General features: G+C 32.8%; 2 protein-coding genes across 2 annotated transcripts in view; both read left to right on the forward strand.

The window, feature by feature from the left end:
* Positions 1 to 1,187: 1,187 nt before the first annotated feature.
* Positions 1,188 to 22,232, forward strand: part of LOC128555113 (target of rapamycin complex subunit lst8-like) — a 494,046-nt gene continuing 473,001 nt past the window's right edge. The window contains exon 1 of the mRNA XM_053536571.1: positions 1,188 to 1,415. The gene's annotated coding sequence lies outside the window, so the exon portion shown is untranslated. The remainder of the gene's footprint in view (positions 1,416 to 22,232) is intronic.
* Positions 1,275 to 21,593, forward strand: LOC123563853 (target of rapamycin complex subunit lst8-like). Its single transcript, XM_053525778.1, has 4 exons — positions 1,275 to 1,415; positions 19,351 to 19,475; positions 20,142 to 20,284; positions 20,549 to 21,593. The coding sequence occupies exons 1-4, from the start codon at positions 1,275 to 1,277 to the stop codon at positions 20,665 to 20,667; spliced, it is 528 nt and encodes a 175-aa protein (XP_053381753.1). The 3' UTR covers positions 20,668 to 21,593.

Raw genomic sequence — 22,232 nt, forward strand, 5'->3', positions numbered from 1 at the left:
TTTCACAGAAATGCAGTTTGTTGGGAAATGAGGAAATGTTGAAAGATAATTATTTCAAAGTTGTGGTTCACAGAAACCATTATTTTTATTATCATGTAAAGTAATGAGTGTTTTCTATTTACTGATGAAGTTTCATGGACTTTAGTCACCTACATTATAGATTTCAGAATGCAGATTATACACAACATTTTACTGTTTCCGTTGCCAAAACAACCAAACATTTTGTCCAAGAAAAGAATGATATAACATGAATAATCTCTATATTGCCCCTATTCACAAAGCATGGATCTTTCTTATATACTTTTGGAATATCATAGAATTCATTTTTTTTTCGGACGAAAGATAAACTTGAAGTCCTCGTTGAACCGTAAGGTTACTAGGAATATGTCAGTGTCTAGATTCAAATCTAATATTACAAGAAATTTAGCAAGCATAATAACCCACTGCCAAAGTGTAGAAAATATTTCAATGAAAATGTTTTTTGTCAGGAATGAACAAATACAAAAACTATCTATTCAAGTAAAAAAAAAGAAAAAAGAAGCAAGTAACAAGATATAATACAACCAGAGCAACTGACTAGTCATATAAGATCAATGAACATATAAATTCAACAAGGAATTCTATTTTATAGTCCCTGATGCTTTGATAAGTTATGGTCCCGTGGCTTTTGATATTTCGATCTAACCACATTTAAAGAAGTATAACCGTTTTCACTGACAAATTCAGCCAAATGCTCTTCAGCCTATTTGCACACCTTAGTTGACAGTGTATATCTGTAAACAATGAGTATATGGAAGTGTGCACATTCTGAAATTACATCACTGTACCTATCAACAAAGAAAATAAGACAAAAAGTTAAAAATAAGTTAACAGCGGCACTTCCTTCGTTCATTTCAACATATCTATGCTTATCGGTTCCTTTATTTAGTTTGTAAATACGTTTTTTCAAGGATTTTTTATGCAGGCAAATTGAAATTTTTCGTATTTTTATTTTTTAATATTCTCTTCGAAGTTTTACTGCAAGGTTATTGTAAAATACATGAACGCTCCCTTGTCCAGGCGATTCACGCGTTGCAGTATGGTATATTTGCGGTGTGTTCTATTTATAGAAAATGAGATCGGTAAGTAGGTCATGCTAAGAACGTCGAATTAGAGCCGGGAAAGGTACGGGACGGCATGGAAGAAAACAAATCCAACTAAACCGGAAGTATCATTCTGCACGCAGTAATCGAGAAAAACAACAATTTTAGCTTGCATTACTTGCTGTGCCTATCATGAGTACAGGTGGTGACAACACATGTGATCCAGTCATTCTTGCAACTGCAGGTTATGACCACACAATTCGTTTTTGGCAAGCACACAGCGGCATTTGCTACAGAACTGTCCAGCATCCAGATTCGGTATCCTTAGTTCAGGTAGAGCACACACAGTATACCGTTCATCTGTATTGTCGCGGTACTTGACATTAGACGTAACGACATTAAACAAGAAACAACACAACAGTGTATTTCTTGTCTTTACCACAATATTTTATGTCATATGCATCAATAACTGTGTGAAAATGAATAAGATATCATTTAAGAAATATCCATGTGTATCCATCTATGAACAACAATAGCAGCCATGTCAACGTGAGACGTCACATCACGAATGTCGCGGTAAAAGGTCAAAAATTGTGGCAACAAACTATCAATAGTTAAAAAAAAAACTAAATATTATTCAAACATTGAAAAGCTATCCAAGTCAAACTAACAGGATCACTCAAAAGTCAATAAATGCCAATTTAAACGTTTTATAGGGGATTTGTCAACGGCGCAAAGCGCCGCGGATGAAAATCCCAGAGACGGTACTGTCCGTATATAGTTGTTCCTCTTTGTTGTCTGCATATACTGAGGCAATTTTTTCAATGTTTTCCGGGTTCCCCGGGTTTTTGTACACGCCGCAGACTGGTTGTCTGCATGAACATCCGAGCGCCCCGAATCAGTCACAGAAATTTTTAAACCGGGGCCAACATGCTTCTTTTTTCGAATGAAAAATGTACATGAAACTGAAAAACACTTTCAAAAAGCAGGAATGTAAAGGTCGTCAAATTTTCTGCAGGAGTGCAACAAACAAAAAAAAATTTCCTAAGCCAGTGCGAGAACGCGGTGAAAGAGTCACCGTCACGGCTTCCCATAAATTTTGCAAAGTAAAGATATTCGCTGTAGGGGGTATGATGACACTAAAAGTAAACTAAAGAGCGAGGTTTCACTTTCTTTTGAGTGTTAAATATTTCTTTTTGTAAAAAAAAATTTTGATTTTATAAAAAGGGAAAGAAAATCCCCAAATTTTGCTAATTATTAAATTAAAGGTAAAAATTTGTTTTAAAATTTACAAATTTGGTAACTATTGTTTAAAATATTTTTTTTTCCTCTGGATGGTTTGCAAAAGTGGCACAACAAAATTTCCTCCGAACCACATCCCAAAAATAAAATTTTGCCAAAATAGTAAATCACATTTTTTGGACCCCGCGCGGCTCGCCCCGGGGTGGGTCCCCTAAAGTTTTTGCAAGAAAAAGGGGGGCCCAAGAGATTTACTATTACTGGATATTTTTCTATCTGATAGCTATCAAATATGTTTCAATCACGCTAGTATCATGGGGTATTTTGAGCAGATGGTAGGCTTTTGGTAGCGGGGCCCCATCCCCTCCTCCCTCTTAAAATCCGGCGAGTTAAGACGTTTTGATGTTTCGCCTAATACTGATATTTCATTCATTTTTGTGTAGTCCGAGGATGTAACGTAAAATATGGTGTCCTCTAACCTATAGGTGGGACTTAATTTGCATAATTAATGGAGACAAATGCCTATCAGCTGGTAGACAAACTTGTAAACATTGCAAATATTTGCTTAATTCATGGATTGTTTTTGATTTTTGCAATAAATATGTGAAAAATACGATTTTAATAAATATTGACCGATATTTAGCAATGTAACTGCAGTAAGAAAAATTTTTTTTTTTTTTAGCATGCTAAAATAGGGCAACGAACTGACATGTAAACACCACATAGGGGGCGCCAACTCAAATACCGCGAAATTAGTGATTGTACGCGAGATTAGTGATGTCGAGTTTTAAAATTTAAAAGATCATATATAAACATATATCAAACCCGTAAATTTATATATCAACACATCTTTTAATCAAATATTAGTAAGTTTAAAAATTTTTTAAAAAAAATTCACATCAAATCCGCACCATAAAACGCACATCCGGGGTTTATTTTTGTTTACACCAGCACATTTGTGAAGGTATTTTCAACTTCGAACGCTGCGAATTTTGCCTTTGGCATACATGTCAAGTTTCCCGGATCGTCTGGGAGCCTCATGGATTTTTTGGCCATTTCCCGGACATACGGAAATTAATCAATTCTCCAGGAAATCCAGAATTCCAAGCAAATGGTTTCCTATATCAAACTAAATCCCCTATTACACACTGTGCCTGACGTAATTTATCACTCTACTGGTATATTGATGAGTTTAACAAGGTCACGCACTGATGACATTCTGCAAACAGGTGTGTACTGTGCTATTTTTATATTGTGTTAATTGGCTAGTGCTGATACTGACGTAATATGATGATAAGACAGGACCTTGTTTATTGAAGATTTAAGTGTGAAAAGATATATTTAGGGATACATCTGAATAGATTAAAGAGCCGACCTTTATTGGAGTGATGGCAATCATTACCACTGATGGCATAACTGAGAAAACAACCAGAGATAGGTTTTAATATTCTTTAAACAGCTATGATTTTGTATTTCATTTTGATGAGTAGAAAGTATTTTTCAGTATAGATTTAAAACGATAAACTAGATTTATTTCCAATCTATGTTAGCTTCTGCTCATTTGCAAAAATATCTAAAAATGTAAAAAAAAACCTGCAGATTATTCACATAAAAGAAACTCGCCAGTATAAAATTTCATCCAAATTCCAATTCCTCTGCTCAAGCGATACTGTAATAACTAAATAAAGTTACTATAAATCTATATGTTGTTTTTTTTTTGTTTACATTGCAGAATTTCTAAAATGAACCTGTCGATCTTTCATTTTGGAGACTGCTGGTAACTGTTAAAAGGAGTGCTTACAAAAGAGACACTGACCAATATATGGCAAACAGTGCAGATCATGATCAGACTGCATGGACAATCTACACTGGTTGCAAAGGCAGAATTAATCATATTCAACATGATATAGGTTAAAATATTTTAAAATGCAACTTGAGCACCTAAAAAACATTGCCCAAATCAGATCTAATCTGTTACACAGTATTATATTCAACCAAAACTTGCCTAAAAACGTTCATTGAAAAAATCTCCTGGATCCTGGAAAATTGTCCAAGGAACTTGACATGTATGCTTTGGGTACATATTTTCAAAACTATACAAGTGAAGGACTTCAGGGTTAAAAAAATACCCTAGAAAAAGCAAAAAGGGGGAAGCCCTTTCCCCCCTTTCCCTAAGAACTTGACTGATCCATCAATTAACAAGCCCTGAAGTCAAAGAATGTATTCATGTCCCAAGTGTATAAACTAAGCCCCTTTTTTTGATTTGATCTGGTGACCTATTTTTGCCCCCATGAACCCAATTTAATTTGAAAAATAAAATAAAATGACTAAATTTCAGAAAATATGTATTTAAATTTTTCCTTAATGAAACAAGCCTTTTTTGATTTGATAAAATTTTTTTAATTGACCGAACAATACCATAATCACCCCGATTAACACTCCGAACAAATTTCATTTAAGATTCTAATTGAATTAACAGTTCCTAGCTTTTTTGTTTAACCTTTTTTGATCCCACATACCATAAACAAATGTAAACCCTTAAAACAAAATTTAAATTTTACCAATTATAAGATAATATTTCCCTAAAGTCCCCTAACCGTGTTTCAAACTTTTTATATTTGATGGAAAATATTGTTTTGACTCCCAGATACCAAATTTAATCCCATTTCATCTAAAGATTACATTAAGGAAAAAGGGTCATTTCTGACCAAGGTAAATAAAATTGGGACATTTAAAATCCCCAAGAGGGGTTTAAAAAAATGTATTTTTGAATTTTAAAATAATTTTTTTCCCAAATGGAAATAAAAAATCATCCAAGATTTTTAAATTAAAGGGTAAAATTTTTTGAAAAAAACAAAATTGATTTTCTTAAGGTAAGGGCCCAAAATTTTGACCTCTAGGAGGGGAACCAGTTATTTTTTTGACCTGGACCTTTGTTTAGGCCCAGTGCCCTTATTGAAATACCCAAGATTATTGAGGGGGCTTTTGCCATTTCAAAGAATTGGCCAAAATTTAAACCTCTGGATGTTAACATCCAAATTGTTACGACAAACCAAAACAGGCGTTTTTCCCCAAAAAGCTACCTTCGCCTTGGTCGGGGGCCCAAAAAGATTGTTGTTCCAAAAGAAATGGAGACTAAAAAAAAATTTTGGATTTGGTAATTTTTTGGAAAAAAAAAAAATTGTCAATAGATTTTTTTTTTTAACTAACCCGAATGGTAACAATTGCCAAATTATTTTTAAGGTACCTTTTACATTTTAACTGAATTTCCCTATTTTTTTTGGGAAGCGAACCAGCCCAAAGGTTTCTCAAAGTCCTTCCAATCTAATAAATAGTTTTAAGACATGCCCAAGGGGGAATGGGGTTAAAATATCCCCATTGGGGGGGGGATAATGTCGGGGAAAAAACACCCTACAATTCAATTATAACATAACGTAGTGAATTAAATTTTACAATAAATATTAAAATTAAAAACTTACTAACGGTAAACTATCCAATAAGTTGAACATTTTTGATTTTCCAACTCTACTATCAGGAATTAAATGACTTAAATTTTCAGCTGAAATTTAAAAAAATTGTGAATAAACATTCCCAATTTTTCACTCAGTTTACCCTGTGCTATTGCAAGAATATTAAAATTATAAACCTGATAGCCTGTTAACACCTCATTTTCAAAAATTAAATTCTTTGCCATTTTACCCTAAACCTTGGGTGTTTAATTTTGCAATGGGTTAACTAAGGCCAGAAAGGTTTTCTCTGGCATAAATTTTAATATGATAATTTTAAATATAGACTTAATCATATGCTGGATTTGTTTAAAAAATCCAAATAATTTTTTTTGGTATTTTTGGGGGAATATTTGGGTTTTTTTTAGTACGAAAGGGGGGGGGGATTTAATTACTAAATGGGTTATTAGACATTCTGTTAAACAACTCTCCTTAAACAAAGGCCAATGCAACCTGGGATGTTTTCCAAGGCCTTTTAAAAAATCCCCTAAGTGAATCATCCCCAAATCGGGCCATTGGAAAAAAACTTTAAAAATTTTTCAAAAACCAAACCCCGAACTTAAATTTTTTTTTAAATTCTGAACTCAACCCTTTTTCCATGACCCCGGAATTCATAATTGGTCCCCTGGGTACTTGAATCCAGGAAATCTTTAAATAAACTTCTTTCCTAGAAACCCATTTGTATTAGCTTACTTTCCCAATGACACTTCAAGTTGTAACTGACCGAAAATTACGCCCGGGTAAATTATGGACTTTAAAATTAAAATAAAGTGAACGCCAGACAAACAATGAATTTGGAAGTGGATAAAAAAATTTTTTAAGCAGGAAATTTCCCAATCCCCGGGACTTATTAAAGAATAAATTTCTTATGTTAAAACATTAAAAACTAACCTTAATATTTAATGGTTTTAAATTTTATTTGTTCAAACATACCGCCGGGTAATTAGGGCCCCAAATTTTTAACCTTGAGTACAAGAAATCAATTAATTTTTCTTAAAGTAAAAGAATGCCATATTAATATTTTACCTTAGCCATACCAATACCCTAGGTTGTTATAATCAGCCCCAAAAACAAAATTGCGTCCACAGGGTTGCCTTATTTTCCAGGAAACCCCAAAATTTTCAAATTAAAAAGGCCTTCTTTTTTTTACCTGAATTAATATTTACAAAAAAATAAACCCTTCCCACAATCAAATATCCCCCCTGGCACTTATCAAGAAAACCCTTTAAAAATTTAAAAATAAACCTTAAGGCTAGATTTATTTACTTTCATTGGTCAGCTTTAAAAAAATTAACAAAGGGTAAATTTTAAGCCCCGGGATACTAATAAATAACATAATTTTGGAAAAATAAAAGAAGGCTAAGATTTAATGTTGAAATTTCATTTATTTAAAACTCTTAATTTGTTCCTTTGTTAGGGGTTTTGGCCCGCCCATTTTACAGTACTTCAAACATCTGTGGGTTACCTAAACAGGATTCCTAATTCGACTCCATTCTTGCAGTAAAATGCCAACTTCTCTGCTGAATCCCGGGTAACAGACCATTTTAACAAAGGTCTTTATCAAAGCCAAACATTTTTGCTCAACCTAGGGTCGACCCCCATGACAACTCATTTTAAATCGTCTTCATTAACTGATCTAAACGGCAGGCTATAAAATGAGTTTTGGGGGAACTCATTTGTTAAGCTTATTTATTTTGAAGGTTGAATCGAAAAATTTAAAAATGAAAGATGATATTTTTACATGGATGATAATTTCCTAATTCACTTGATCCTCCCGCACTCAACAAGCTCCTGGGTTTGGTTTGTTTCCATCATCAAACAAAAAAAACATAAGTTACAGTCCTAAGTTTTTTAAAGAAGCCAAAAGACACCGTACAGGTTTTTGGGTTCCATTGTATCATTACTGCACATCCACTATTCCATGTTTGTAATCCCAAGGATCAAAGTCTACTAAAACAACAGTAATTTTTCTTTTAGTTTAAATTTTCGGCTCAGAACTCTTAATAATTTCCAAGAAAAAATGTTTCCCTCCTAAATGAAATGAAAGTTTTTTTTTTCAAATTGGTAATTTTCATTAATTTATGTTGCCATTGTAAACCTTTGACTGTCCTTAAATAAAAACTACTTGCCAAATTTTCTAACCAGGCCAAATTTTTTGAATCCCTGGCAAGGGATTTAGGCACAAGGGTTTATCTTTTGTTGAATGTTTCTTCCTCAATTTTAATCAAACCTTTGTTCCCTAAGAAGTAATAGGATACCAATATCCCCATAGGTGATCACGTCCCTTCCAACTCCCCCTTTACTAAAGCTGTCAATTTTTTATAACTTCTTAACTGTTTCCAGGGTTATTAAATAAATACTAATATTATAAACTGACTAAACAAATGGACCATTATTTTAATGTAATTTACATTTTATTAAATTTTAGTGGTTAAAAATTTGAACAAAATTCGAATTCCTGTTCCGAATGATTTGCCCCCACAACTTAAAAATTCTTTATCATACCCCACATATGATCCTATAAATCTGGGACCATTCTAACCCCCTTTTTTTGAATTGAAAAAACACTTTCCCTTTCTGGATTACAGATTGGCCTTAAAAGTCGCATCTTTACCCCCAACTGCACAAATGGTAATTCTAAATTTTCCAAATTAACCTTTTTCATTTGAAATTTAGTAAAGTTTTACACTTTACATTCTTTTTGCAGAACATATACATTATTTTCAGTAAATTTAAATGCCACCATAAACCATTTTTTGTAACCCTTATTAAATTTAGGTTAAAGGACCTTTTTATTTGCTTGTTATAAGAATGGGGAAAAACTTAAAATAGTTTTGCCATTCAAAACATAGAAATTTTCATAAGGACCAACATATTGCCTTTATTATTGGGGGGGCTTGAGTGCCTTGCGCCGTCTCCTTCCGCACCCCTTTTTCCTGTTTCCAAAATTTTAAATAATAAAATTTATTTGCAAATTAACAAAATTTTATAAAGGAGGGTTTGGGAGCATTAATTTTTTTGACCGGTCATGCGTCCACAAATTATCATGTGGTTTGCTTCCTTCTTTTTTAAATTTTTCCCTTTTATGTTTGAAATTCTCCAAATATATATAGAAAAAAATTTCAAAGTTGGGAGATTTAACAAAACCTTTTCGGACTTCTCCTTTGTATAGCCTCATAGTAAAACAATCATAAATGCGCCGCCAGCCTCCTAATTACCTGGCCCGTTCAAATGTCACATGGCAAAATTTACCCTGGGTTTTGGGCACATTTACCAGGGTGTGTCCCCCTGACTTAAAAATTCTCCTTTTTAAATTGCGGCCAATAATAATTACAAGGCCCTTGTTCTTTGTAGCATTGCTTTTACACCTACTCCATTTTATTCATCATTAGGTTATTGGTGAATTATTAAAAAGCATTTTAGTTTTTGTCGAACCCAAAAGTATTTCCCAAACCCAACAATTTAAGGAAAAGTTGGTCAGATCATTTGGAAAAATTTTGCTAAATTCAGTTTAGTTGGGAGGGAAAATTTCCATTAACAAGGAATCATTGATTTCCCCGAAAATCAGTTAGTTTTAGAAAAGTTTGTGTTTATTTGTTATGTTATATTGAATATCTTTAATAAAAATTTTAACACTACCCCCAAACATATAAAAGCTGCTATTAATTACCAATAATTACCATTTTCAGGGTATAAATAAGGTTTTTTTACATAAACATTCTAATATTTAAAAAAAAGTTGCCCTTTTTTCATCCAACTAGAGAAAAACACAACATCAAAACAAAAATGAATTAATTTAAATTTCAGTTTACTCCAAACATCAGTATAAAGTTCGAGGGAGAGTTTTCTCCCGACATTGTTTGTTCTTCCCAAAGGAAACAATTTAATTATTTTTGCACAAAATCCTATTTTTTTTTTAATTTTGCAAAAAACCAAAAAAAATTTCCAATTCTTTATAATTTTCATCTCCCCCCAATTACATTGGAAAACCCCACTTGGTGGAAAGAGTCTTTTAGTGCCAAGGTTTGTATACTTAATTTAAATTTTTACTAGCCATGCCACAGAAAACAAAACCCCTAAATTTTTTCCAAACTCATTAAAACTTTTTCATTTTTTAGCCCGTGACAAAAATATAATAATAAAAATTCACTCTTTAGAGGGTTGGGTTTTTGTAACAAAAGCAATTACAAATATGGTAAAAAAAACAAATTTGTTTTCCGAATTTAATATAACCCGACAAAGGTGATTGAATTATAAAATGGCAATAATTTCGTCTCGAAAAGTATGTGTCCAATTTTCCCAAGATCCCATACCCGGGTTCAGATTAACCAGAAATCTACCGAAATTTTTAATGATTTTTTTTTCTTGCAAATGAAAAAAAAAAAATTGTAAATTAAACCAATCAAAAATCAATTACAAATCTATTTTGATATAAATATGAAATTTTTTAAGCCAAAAAACCCCACCAGCTAAAACGTAACAAAAAATTCCCTGTTCTAAAAACATTAAAAACATAAGCACAATGAAGTGAAATTTTATGGAAGATGAAAAATCTGAATTCGTACGCAACAAGTGCTAATTAGGGATGTTTAAAAAAAAGACATGATATAGCAGTACCGAGAAAAGCCATTAATTTTGCCAAAAATTTTCCTACAAAACAACATGCAAAACCCTCACCTTGGTTGATATTTTATCCTTATTGGTTTCACTTAAATTGTGGTCAAAGGATGAAAGTTTGCGCACAAGATTTTTTTAATTGGGAACAGAACAGCGTACGCCGAATTTTTCAGAAATTTTTAAAAGGGCCATTAAAATTTTTTTACTGGGTTTTAAAGGGGGCCCCGGCCCACAATCTATTGGTAACGGATTTAAGTTGTTGTTTTTTTTTTCCCTTTCGGGTTAGGAGGTTCCTTTCTTTTAAAAAATTGCTCGGAAAAGGCAATGGATGGTTGACAGAAATGAACAAGTTTTAACCCCTTAAAACTTGTTGTTCTGGTTTACATTTAAAAAAATAACATATAATATTTCATAAATCAAAACCCTAAAAAACAAAATTGATTAGGAATTTTAAAAGAAAGCTAGGACATTACGGGAAATGGTTTCGAACCTGCAAGTTAAAAATGGTTTTACAAACAGGAAGAATAAAATCCAAGGATTGTCATTTCCAAAAATTTAACTTTTTTCCTTTGCGTATTTTCCTCCAAACAGTAAAGTAACACATTGTTTCATAACCAAGTATTAAATTTTCAGAATTTAAGTGTCCGGTTTTAATCATAAGAGGAAATTTTTACCATTAAATTTTTTAAAGATTTTATATATTTTAAATATTAATTTTGTTTGTTCTTTATAAGAAAAGAACAATGACATAACCGTTAATGAAATTTTTTATTTTCTCAGTTTTTGCATGCATTTTAGATTAAAAAACAACATGAAAGGGAAATAGGAACAAGTTTTAAACAAAACAAAACTTTAAAAGGAATATTTAGTTTCATAATTTTTATAGTTTTGATGATAAAAAATCTCCAAAAGAGAGAGTTTCAATTAACAACTCAACTGGTAAACCAAAAGTAATTTAATAAGATTTGACCCAGCCCCAAGGGCCCAAAACACGCCCAAAGTTTAACATGTTTACAATCCATATAACTCCAACCCCAATCTCTTACAACCCTTTTTAAATCACATCTGCCTAAAGAAATTCATAAAATAAAATACATTTTTTTTAACCTATTAAATAACTTTTATAACCATTTCCACTTTTAACTTTTAAAACAATAATTAAATTCTGTTTTCTAAGCCCAAACCATCTTTTACAGCCATTTCCCGGAAAAATTTGTTTGCTTTAAAAGAAAACAATTTAAAAAAATTTTGAAAAACGGGATAAATTAAAAAACTTTTAAATTAACCTTGTGGCAGAGTCTCCCGTATTTTTTGTTTCAAAGAATAAAAATTTATGAGAACTTTTGTTTGCCTTGGGCAACCTGAAAAAAAAATTCTTGTCAAAACAGGGGTAAGGGCTTGAATAGGGGTGTAAATTATTCCCTTTACCCAAAATTTTTAAAAACCCCAAACAAATAACCAGGGGGTTTTAAAATGGCTATTTATATTGTAAGAGCCCTTATGGTTATTAAAGATTGGGCAAAACCATCAAAAAATTCGCCCTACATGGTTTAATGATAGAAATGGATAATAAAATCTCTTGACAAACATGGCTGGGTGGTATTTGGGATTTCCATTTGTCCTTCAAAATCCAAATTTCTCAAATCAGTAATGGCCCCCCCTGGGTGACTTTTTGGTTACAAGAAAAAAAGTTAATAAATTTTTTTTCAAAAATAAATTTATTTTTTGGTTGGTTTTTTTTCAAAAATTTTAAGTTAATTTAAAAGATGCTTGGTTATAATGACTAAAAAAAAAATTTAAAATCTTTAAAAACCATGCTCTTATGCATTGTTAGTAGGTTAAAAACCCGCCCCTTTCCCATTAAATTAGTTAAATTAAAAAACACAAACACACTACCATTTTAAACAAAAATAAACTGAAAAAGTGTAAAATTTTATTGAAAATTGATGTTCCTTGCCCTGATACAATTTAAATTTGTATTACACTGCAAACAGATTAAACCGCTATTTTTTTCCTGGGGACTAATTTCTATTTTTATATCATCCAAAAAAATACAATTACTATAGGAATAAATTCCAATGTTTAGTTAAAATTTGGAATAATAAAGGAAAACTCTTTGAAAATGGATTTTTAAAAATCTTATTTCAATATGAAAATTAAACAAGTACCATTGCTTTTATTGCAATTTTGTTTTTTTGATCTTTCATAAGATTATTACCATAAGAAAAACAAATTTTGGGGAAAACCCTCTCAAATAAAAGTTCAAGATACTATTAAGAAACCCACCGTCCAAAATCTGCCTTTAGACCTGACACCAAATCAGTGATTTCATCCTATTTCCACAGTGGTATTCAACCCTTAATTTTATTAAACACCCCTAAATTGATATTAAAAAATATTGGGCAGCATAATAGAACAATAACGGCAAAGGGAAAAAATTCCATTAATATCATGAACCAACTAAATTAAAACAAAAGGCAATTGTAAAAACCCCTAAAGTTCCCAAACTGTAAGTCATTTATAACTACTTTGATTATCTAAAATTCCCAAAGAAAGAAATTACAAATGTATCAATTCCCTAACAGGGATTATTTAAGGTACCTGAATGAACTTAACTTTTGCTTAAGTTTTTAATATCCCATCTGGTATTAAAACACACAACTGAAGCAGCAACCCCAAACTTTCTCAAATGAAAAATAAATTATTAAATAATTCCAGTTTGGGAAAAATATACATTTACCAATTCTTTTCTTTAATACCTTACTAGGGGTGTAATTATGGGGTTTTGCCAAGTTCCATGCGTTTATACCCAAAAAAAGGGAACAAATTTAATTTTTGGGATCAGGGCCGAATTTTAAAATATGTTATAAATTAACGAGGTTTTTATTTGAAAAATTGTTTCGTCAGGGTTTAAAAGTCAATAGTAAATTATTATGTGTTTGATATCTGTTTGGACAAGAAAAAATTTTTTAAAATTTTTTCAATCATAATTTCAGGGAAAAATTGTTTATATGCTAATCATAGTATTCAATCCTTACTAAAACGCAAAATGAACCTTTAAGACTGATTTTAAACATTTACTTTCATTGACCTGAAAAATTTTTCAAACCTGAAAATATTAAAAATGTAGAAAAATATCCAATAAGGTAGTGCATGCAACATATTTTTGTATGGCAATAAATATTATATTCTCTTTTAATGGGTATAAGTTAAAACCTTTTACCTAATTGTAATGGTCCCGTATAATGTCTTTTAAAAAATTTAAAATTTTGTCCCAGTACAAAGGGTTATGTATTAAAATTTAGAACCAAAAAAGGGTCCCAAAAGGGACACATGACAGGGAAGATGGAATACATCAAAAATTAAATACCTTGAAAATTCGTTGGTTTTAACTATTGCACTGACAAAAAGTTTACTATAACCCCCTGGATTTCAAGGGGGGTTTTGATCCCCTTAAACCCTTGATTGTTTAAAAAAAGAACTGTAATTTTAAAATCATAACAGACAGGTTTTAAAACATAAACCCTGATTATAATCCACAATAGTCAAAGACAATAAAAAGTCAAAAAAACTCCTTCATACCCTTTGGAACAATAAACCCGTTAACATTTTTCCCCACATGGCCCTTGTGGTTAATAAGAACAGTCTGACTTTCCATCAGGCTTTTTACCTTTTTCCAACAGAATTATTTACCCTTTCCTCCTTCCACAGGTTGCCTGAAGTACCTGGGGGACAAAGGGAAATGGTACCTCTGAAAAATGTACCCAATTTGGGAAAATCCAATTAAAATTAAAAAAGTAAGGTTTGTAAAAATTTACAATTAAGCATATCCACTTGTTCTGATGGACTCTCAATTTGGATAGACATCTAAAAATAGTTTTAAACCATGGGGGTGATTCCTGAAAGAAAATTTAGTTAGCTAAACCAATCCATAAAATACTTATAAACTAATCCCCTTTTGTCCTTTCCCTTTTCTTAAACAATCAAAATTGACTGGTCATAATTTTTGTTACCCCCTTCTCCCGTAGTAACGCGGTGGGATCCGGGGGTTTAATTGATCCCGGGTCATGTTTTGATTAGTAAACAGTAGTTACAAAGTTTCCTTGTTCTATCAGTTTGGGACAAGCAGCAGGGTTTGATTGGGCAAACCGGACCACGGAGTTTAATCCGCCATAGTAAATAGTTGAAAAACAGGTTCCCAAAACCCTGAAATTTTCAGTTTCAAAATTTCAGAATTAAATCTTTTAACCGGTTTACCAAACCAAAATATACTAATCTAGTTCAGAAAAACCATTCTGTTTAAAGGAAATAAAAAAGCCCTATTTGTTTTCATAAAAGGATTTTATAGGGGTAAATGCTGTATTAAAAATTTTTTCCTAAAAATGAAAGTTTATATTTTTATATTTTCCAAAAGGAAAAAACCTTTGAATTTTTTTGTTCTGAAAATTCAACTTTAAACAGTTTTTTTATTTCAAATTTTCCTCAATTTCCTGGAAAAATATTTCATTGATTCAATTTGCCCCCTGGAAATAGGGGGAATATTTGACGTTAAATCTGGGTCCTCCCCCCCCCACTTACCAGACATCTGGCCCCGTTTTAGGATCACATTTCCTTGAAAAATTTCCCCAAAACAAGGCACAAGTAACTACACCTTGGGGGCCCCTTTAAAACAAAATGTTCCCCAGACCCAGCCTTATCACAAAACTTTTTAAACCCGAAGCAAGACTAAGTATTGGGTTAAACATTGGCCAGTGGTCTAAAGTTTTTAAATCATGTTGTCAATAATAATATCTTTTTTTAAAGATTAAAAATTTCCTAAAACCATAAAAAGCAAATTTACAGTACATTGAGTGGAAATCATATATAATTGTCAAACCCAATGGGTCAAAATACCCCCCATACGATTTTCATAAAAATAAAATTTTTAAAAATTAAACAGAACCAATTGATATTTAAATAAATTCCTATCAACCTCACTTTTCAAAAATTGTCAAAATTAAGGAGATTTGATTTTTAAAAAAAATATAAAAATCTTTTTTGATAAAAAGAAGTATTAAATTTACAATTCAACCTATAAATACAAAGGCAAAAAGGGTAACAAAATTTGAGCTAGCTCAAATTACTTTCCATAAATATTTAAAAGTTTAAAATTTAAAAATCTAGAAAGTATTTTAAAGTTATGGGCTCCAAATTTTTAAAAAACATGACCCCTGGGGGAAGGCCCCAAGGGGGGCATGTTTTATAAAAATTTAAAAACTAAAACAAAAAGACAGTATTTTAAGTTAGCAGCCCAGTTGCCTTAAGAAATTTGGGGCATAAACAGGGGGTTGCAAAGGCAGGTTCAATGTAAAGAAAATCTTTAAAAAAATTTTAAAAAAACAGAAAGGGCCCAGATTAGTTTTGGAACATGAGCCATTTCTTTTACAAGTTTATCAAATCACCCCGGTTGACCCTGCCCCACTTAGATTTTACCAAAAAAAACATCCCTTTAACCCAAAAAAAACCCGAAAATGTAAAATGGTTCCAACAAAAAAGTTTCAAACTGTTCTAAAAAACAATAAAAATTTTATAAATTCTTTTTTTTGGTTTCTAAACTAATTAAGCTTTTAAAGGGGCAAAATGGTGAACTTTCCAACTTTTATAATGGTTTGATGAAGAAAAAGGTCTTTTCCCGGAATATCAAGGTATGTGTGGGACCTGGGTAAACCACTGAAACCCTTATTAACCGCAAAACTTTCCCATGAAGAATTCAATTTGCAAAATTTTTAAAACCTAAAGCTTATATCAATGATTTCAATCATGACTAACCAACTCCCTTTTAAAAGGCCTCTTATGTTCTTTTTACAGTGAAAGTAATTCGTGCCAAAAGGATAATTATTTGGATTTTTCCCAAGGCCGAATTTTCAAAATAAAAATAAAAAATTGACCGATGTTAATCCTCCCACCCCCATGAAAGTGGTTCAAAACTAGTATGACATCGATTAAATTTTTCAAATTTATGACATTAGTGGGGGCCTAAAGTTTTTGGGGGGCACATTTGGGACCCAGAATCTAAGAAAATTCTAATTTTTCTTTGGATAAATAAGTAAATGCTAGTCCCATTGGCAGTATCATCACTGTGGTGTCTCTTGCTAAAACAATTTTTGCTACTTATTTTCAACTTAAGTTTGTAAATGTGACTTTATAAAATTGTTTGGCAAGCATAATGTGTTCGTAATCACATGAAAATTTTTGTTTGACCACTTCAAAATGATGTTGGGCCACTTTAGTGTTACTGACATTGCCTTAGAAACTATAAATAGATCTGACATGTTTATATTTTGAAATCTGTGATTGAAGTATACTCACATTCAGTGTAATCTAATCTGTCTTGTATTTTAAACTATAGGAAAATACAGTAAGAAATGTAGATATTAAGGCATTTTTCCAGATTCTTTTTAACACCCCTCTTACATAGTGGGCACATACATGCCATATCTCCCGCCGGGAGCCTTTTTCTCCCGTATTTTCAGTATATATCCCGGTCTCCAGCCGGGACATGAAAAACTCCCGTAAAAAATAATAATAAAAAAATTATGTCGAAAAATCGTATCTCGGACCCAATGTAGACCTTTAAAAATGCTTAAAATGCAGTATCGAGTAGCCCGGAAATACTCTCCAAACATTATTTTGATGGTTATCTATAATCCCTAGCTTGTTTATCGAGGGAACACGCCTGAGGCATTAATTATCTTACCACCTACTGTTACCATCTCCAAACAATTAACCATTTAATCTTACCTGTAGGCAAATGTAAACATGTTCATGGGAGATTTTAGACCGATTTAATACCATCAAAGTCGCTGGTTTGTAGTTTTCAAAACAATATGTAAATCAGTCTTAAAATTACGTCATTTTACCGCCACCTGCAAAAGTGTACAGTACTTTCGTTTTCGCTGCCCTCAATATTTATCGAGCCATCAGAGGATGAGACAGATTAGTGCTAACATCGAGTTTCTGCTTCTCAATTTAAATACTTGCACAACATGCAAAAAATCAATTACAATTTAACAAAAATTGGCGAGTAAATGCCGGACTACACAGAATTTCGGACAGACATGAATTCGGATAAGTGAATTTTACAGGGTTTTTTCTAGCTAATTTGGGAACATAGCCTATACCCCCAAAATTGGGAATTTTGATGCGTAAATGTTCCAAATTTGGAAATATTTAGTACCATAGGATAAAGTAAGGATGTGTTTAAAGACATTTCTCATACACTTATTTCACATTTTAGAACATCTTTAACATACTTCCATTACAAAATTATCCATAATTTGGTCAGCTTTTGTGCAATTTTGATGATTTTTTTTTCAAAATGTAGATTGGGAATTTTTGCACTCATTTTGGAAAAAACATACTTTTGGCATTTATATGCCAAATAAGGAGGCGAAAAAACCTTTTTATGAATAATCTGTCAGTCCATATACCCAAGAATTGACTGCCATTCCTTTGAATAATTGTCATGTTGTAATAATAACAGGAAAGAATTCCATTTAAATACATGATGATTTTATCAAATTGACACGAGCATAAGAAATTTCATTTTTAACAACTCATTCTGAAAATGACGTTGACATGTTTCTCTGCAAGACCCAGGTCGTAGCTCAAAGTCAAGTCACACTAGACGTTAAAGATAGTGCATTGATGGGCGTGTCCGTCCATATCTTTGTCATCGATGGATGGATTTCAAATACTTGGCATGAATGTGTCCGCAGTAAGACGACATGTTGCACGCAAGACCCAGGTCCCTAGCTCAAAGGTCAAGTCACACTTAGACGTTAAAGGATAGTGCATTGATGGGCGTGTCCGGTCATATCTTTGTCATCCATGATGGATTTTCAAATAACTGCATGAATTGTACCAAGTAAGACGACGTGTCCGCGCAGACCCAGGCCCGTAGCTCAAAGGTCAAGGTCACACTTAACGTTAAAGGTCATTTTCATGATAGTGCATTGATGGGCGTGTCCGGTCCATATCTTTGTCATTCATGCATGATTTTAAAATAACTACGCATGAAATGTGGCACAGTAAGACGACGTGTCGCGCGCAAGACCAGCTCCGCAGGTCAAAGTCCTAAACTCTAACATCGGCCATAACTATTCATTCAAAGTGCCATCGGGGGCATGTGTCATCCTATGGAGACAGCTCTTGTTGGCATTGGGAATATAGCCAAATAACGGCTATAAAAACGGCCGAAAAAAATCCCTGTTTTATGAAATAAATTGCAGTCCATACTACCCGAAGAATTGACTGCCATTCCTTTGTGATATAATTGTCATGTTGTAATAATTAACAGGAGAAGAATTCCCAGTTTAAATACATGTAGTTTTAATCTAAATATGGACAATCGAGCAAAAGAAGGACTTTCTTTTTTTTTTAACAACTTCATTTCTGAAAAAAAAATGACTACCCTTAAAAGACTGTTTTGACATGATATCTCCGCAATCTTTTGAGTATTGTATGCTTTAACATGTCAAAAAGATCACTCTCCCCAGATGCAAAAGCATCAACACATAAAGCAGAAACAAAGTTCCTGGTTCAATCTTTCATGGTATTCTGAATTTTCTTTGATTAAGTAAAGTGCTATAAGTAATAATCATGCATTCTATACACAACTGTTGGCTCCACTCATCAATTCAATATAGAATACTTGATGATTTTTTCATAAAAACGGCTATTTAGCGCGTAAAAAATGAGCAAATAAAAGTCTCCCTTATTTTTACCCAAATCTCCCTTAAAAAATGCCATGTTGAGACAAATCTCCCTTATTGACCGTCTGAAAATATGGCATGTATGAGTGGGCAGGTGTTCATTTTACCCTTTTAGTCACAAGAAATTTATGTGCAGACATTTGTGTTTTGCAGGGAAAATGCCATATATGGACATTGACTGGGGGTAGAAGAGAAGAGCCAACACAACTACATCCAAAATCAGATATAACAGTTAGCAACAGATACGCCCTCAAATGTCTGTTTAGTCCAGATTCTACGTAAGTTGCTATGTCATTTTTACATGCCAGTCATACACTGTGTAATGCTACGGTAAAGTTAGTCTTTCCACATAAACTTTTCAGATCAAGTCCATTTTTGTTAAAACAAATATTCCTCATACAGTTTGTATGAAACTATATGTCACAATATATATCTTAACAATTACTAGACAGTGTTTATGAGCTTGTTAGCAGTTTCAGCCAATAAGAACAAAAAGTATGGCTCCAAAGACAGAGTAGTTATGGTAATTGACTTATAACCACTTGCTCCTTGCTACATGCAGTGGATTTGAAACCCATTTGGGATTGAGAATGGTTTCTTTTGAAAAATTTGCATAGAGAGTTACCTGGAGTTCCGTTTTCATTAAAACTGAAAAGTCAGTGTATGAGATAAATTAGGTCTAGTTGACAAAACAAAGTATGCAGACTAACACAGTAGGACAACTGCTTTTAAATGTCAGAAAATTAGCAATATATATGATTTGTTTGCCTGCCTAAATATTTAGATTTAGGAAGTTATCGACAGCTTTGTACTCTGTTCCTGGTACAGAGCACTTGTAAGCTAATCATCAATATGATAATCTTGTTTGCGTCCCTCTTCATTCTAAAGTTTTTTAAAGACACCTTACTGGTGAAATGCGTAGTAACCTAGTCCATATAATACAGGTTATTAGCAACAACCCTAGCAGACAATTCAGCAAAAATCTGGAAAACAGCCGATCTGACGTTACATACAGAACTGAAAGAAAATTCTCAGAGATGGGTGTGGGATTGTGCATTCAGTGGAGACTCACAATATATCATCACAGGTGGGCAATTATTCTTTATATTTTAGAGATGAAAGATACAGATAGACGAGTATTAGGAGCTGTTTAAACTTTCCTTTTAAACTTAATTTACAACATGAAGGTTGTAATAACCTCCCCAGCATGAGCTTTAGTTGGCCAATTTGATCCTGTTTACTATACCTAGCTGTTTGCCAGTGGTTGTAACAATAGTTGGATGCAACAATGTAAATTATTTGGTGCCTGGACAGGTAAAGTTCACTGAACTATGATCTGTTTGTTTTACAGCATCGTCAGATAATATGGCACGGTTGTGGAGTGTGGATACCGGGGAAGTTAAGAAGGAGTACAGTGGTCATCAGAAAGCTGTGGTCTGTCTAGCATTCAGGGACGAGTCTATACAGTGACCATAAGTAAACTGTTACAGTAGTGTTTCATAGGGTTTTGTTGCAATATTGTGTAGGACATAAGAACACATGTTCATAAAATGAGAAAAACATGGAGTTAAAACAGTGATTAGATACTGTGATATAAAGAACTGTTAATGCTTGGATTTTAGTTGTGGTCAGTATAGTGGTAGTGTAATTTTACACGCTCACAAAAAAATGCCTGTTTTATTGGCTTCTGTTCCCAGATGGAATTTTAACAAAGTACATTTATGTACATAATTTATTAAAAGTTATACGAGGCATGATGGTGCGGCAAGTAGGGTACACATACCAGAGTTTTTACAATGTGTGTATTTTAAACATATGTGCAGCTTGCTTTTTGAATAGAACTGATCGGATTATTTTCACTGAAGAGATAATACTAGTCAAGTTGGTATAATCTACATGCATGGGTTTGATTTCTTGATATGGAATCAGAGTTGTTTTAAAGATATGATAAAGTCTTGTTCAATGCCGCGTATTAATTTTCATGCAATATTGCTAAAACAAGTATGATCTGATGCATGTAAGGAATTGCATTCTTCAGATGTCTAAGCAGGAGCTTAGGTTCCAAGGTTATGGTATTAGTATCAAGAGCAATCCAATAATGCTGTTGGATATTATCCAGACCGAGCTTGGAACAGATTGATCAGGCGCAGAAGTTATGACAAGATTCAATAGAAAGTTGTGGTATCTTGGACCTATTTCAAAGGTTATGTAACTGAGTATGGAGACCAGTCTTCGAATGAAGTCTTGCTACTATTGTACAACTTCAAGTTTGTGTTTAATATTAAAGAGAATTTCTACAGTTTTTTTCCTTTCATAGAATTTTTTTCAAATTTACATTATATGATAGGAAAATTTATGCTGAAAACAATGAACAAATAAAAACAATAGGTCACCAGGCTCGTTTTTGTGAAAAATTGTTTTGAATACACCCACTGTTGCTGAAACTGCCAGCGATTTTTCAACATTTTCTGCTTTTTAGCTCACCTGAGCCAAAGGCTCATGGTGAGCTATTGTGACCGCTCAATGTCCGTCGTGCGGTGTGCGTCGTGCGTTATGTCATGTGTCCGTCAACATTTCTAAAAAAATCTTCTTGAAAACCACTGGGCAGAATTACACCAAACTTCACAGGAATGATTCTTGGGTGACCCCCTTTCAAAATTGTTCAAGAAATTGAATTCCATGCAGAACTCTGGTTGCCATGGCAACCGAAAGGAAAAACTTTAAAAATCTTCTGGTCTAAAACCACAGGGCCTAGGGCTTTGATAGCTGGTGTGTAGCATCATCTAGTGGTCCTCGACCAAAATTGTTCAAATTATCCTCCTAGGATCAAATATGGCCCTGCCCCGAGGGTCCCAAGTTTAACATAGACTTATATAGGTAAAAAAGTTTAAAAATCTTCTTGTCTGAAACCACAACACATAGACCTTTGATATTTGGTTTGTAGCATTGTCTGATGGTCCTCAACCAAAATTCTTGGGTGAAAAGAGGCCCTGCCCTGGGGGTCCCAAGTTTTATATAGACTTATATAGGAAAAA

This window comes from Mercenaria mercenaria, chromosome 2 (assembly GCF_021730395.1).
Source record: "Mercenaria mercenaria strain notata chromosome 2, MADL_Memer_1, whole genome shotgun sequence".
NCBI lineage: Eukaryota > Metazoa > Mollusca > Bivalvia > Venerida > Veneridae > Mercenaria > Mercenaria mercenaria.

What these genes read in the sequence shown, in the direction of transcription:
- LOC123563853 (XM_053525778.1), top strand. Translation starts at nt 1,275, where the DNA reads ATGAGTACAGGTGGTGACAACACATGTGATCCAGTCATTCTTGCAACT. An exon ending in ATTCGGTATCCTTAGTTCAG is followed by an intron (nt 1,416 to 19,350) that starts GTAGAGCACACA and finishes TGTGTTTTGCAG; the next exon opens with GGAAAATGCCATATATGGAC. An exon ending in CTCACAATATATCATCACAG is followed by an intron (nt 20,285 to 20,548) that starts GTGGGCAATTAT and finishes TTTGTTTTACAG; the next exon opens with CATCGTCAGATAATATGGCA.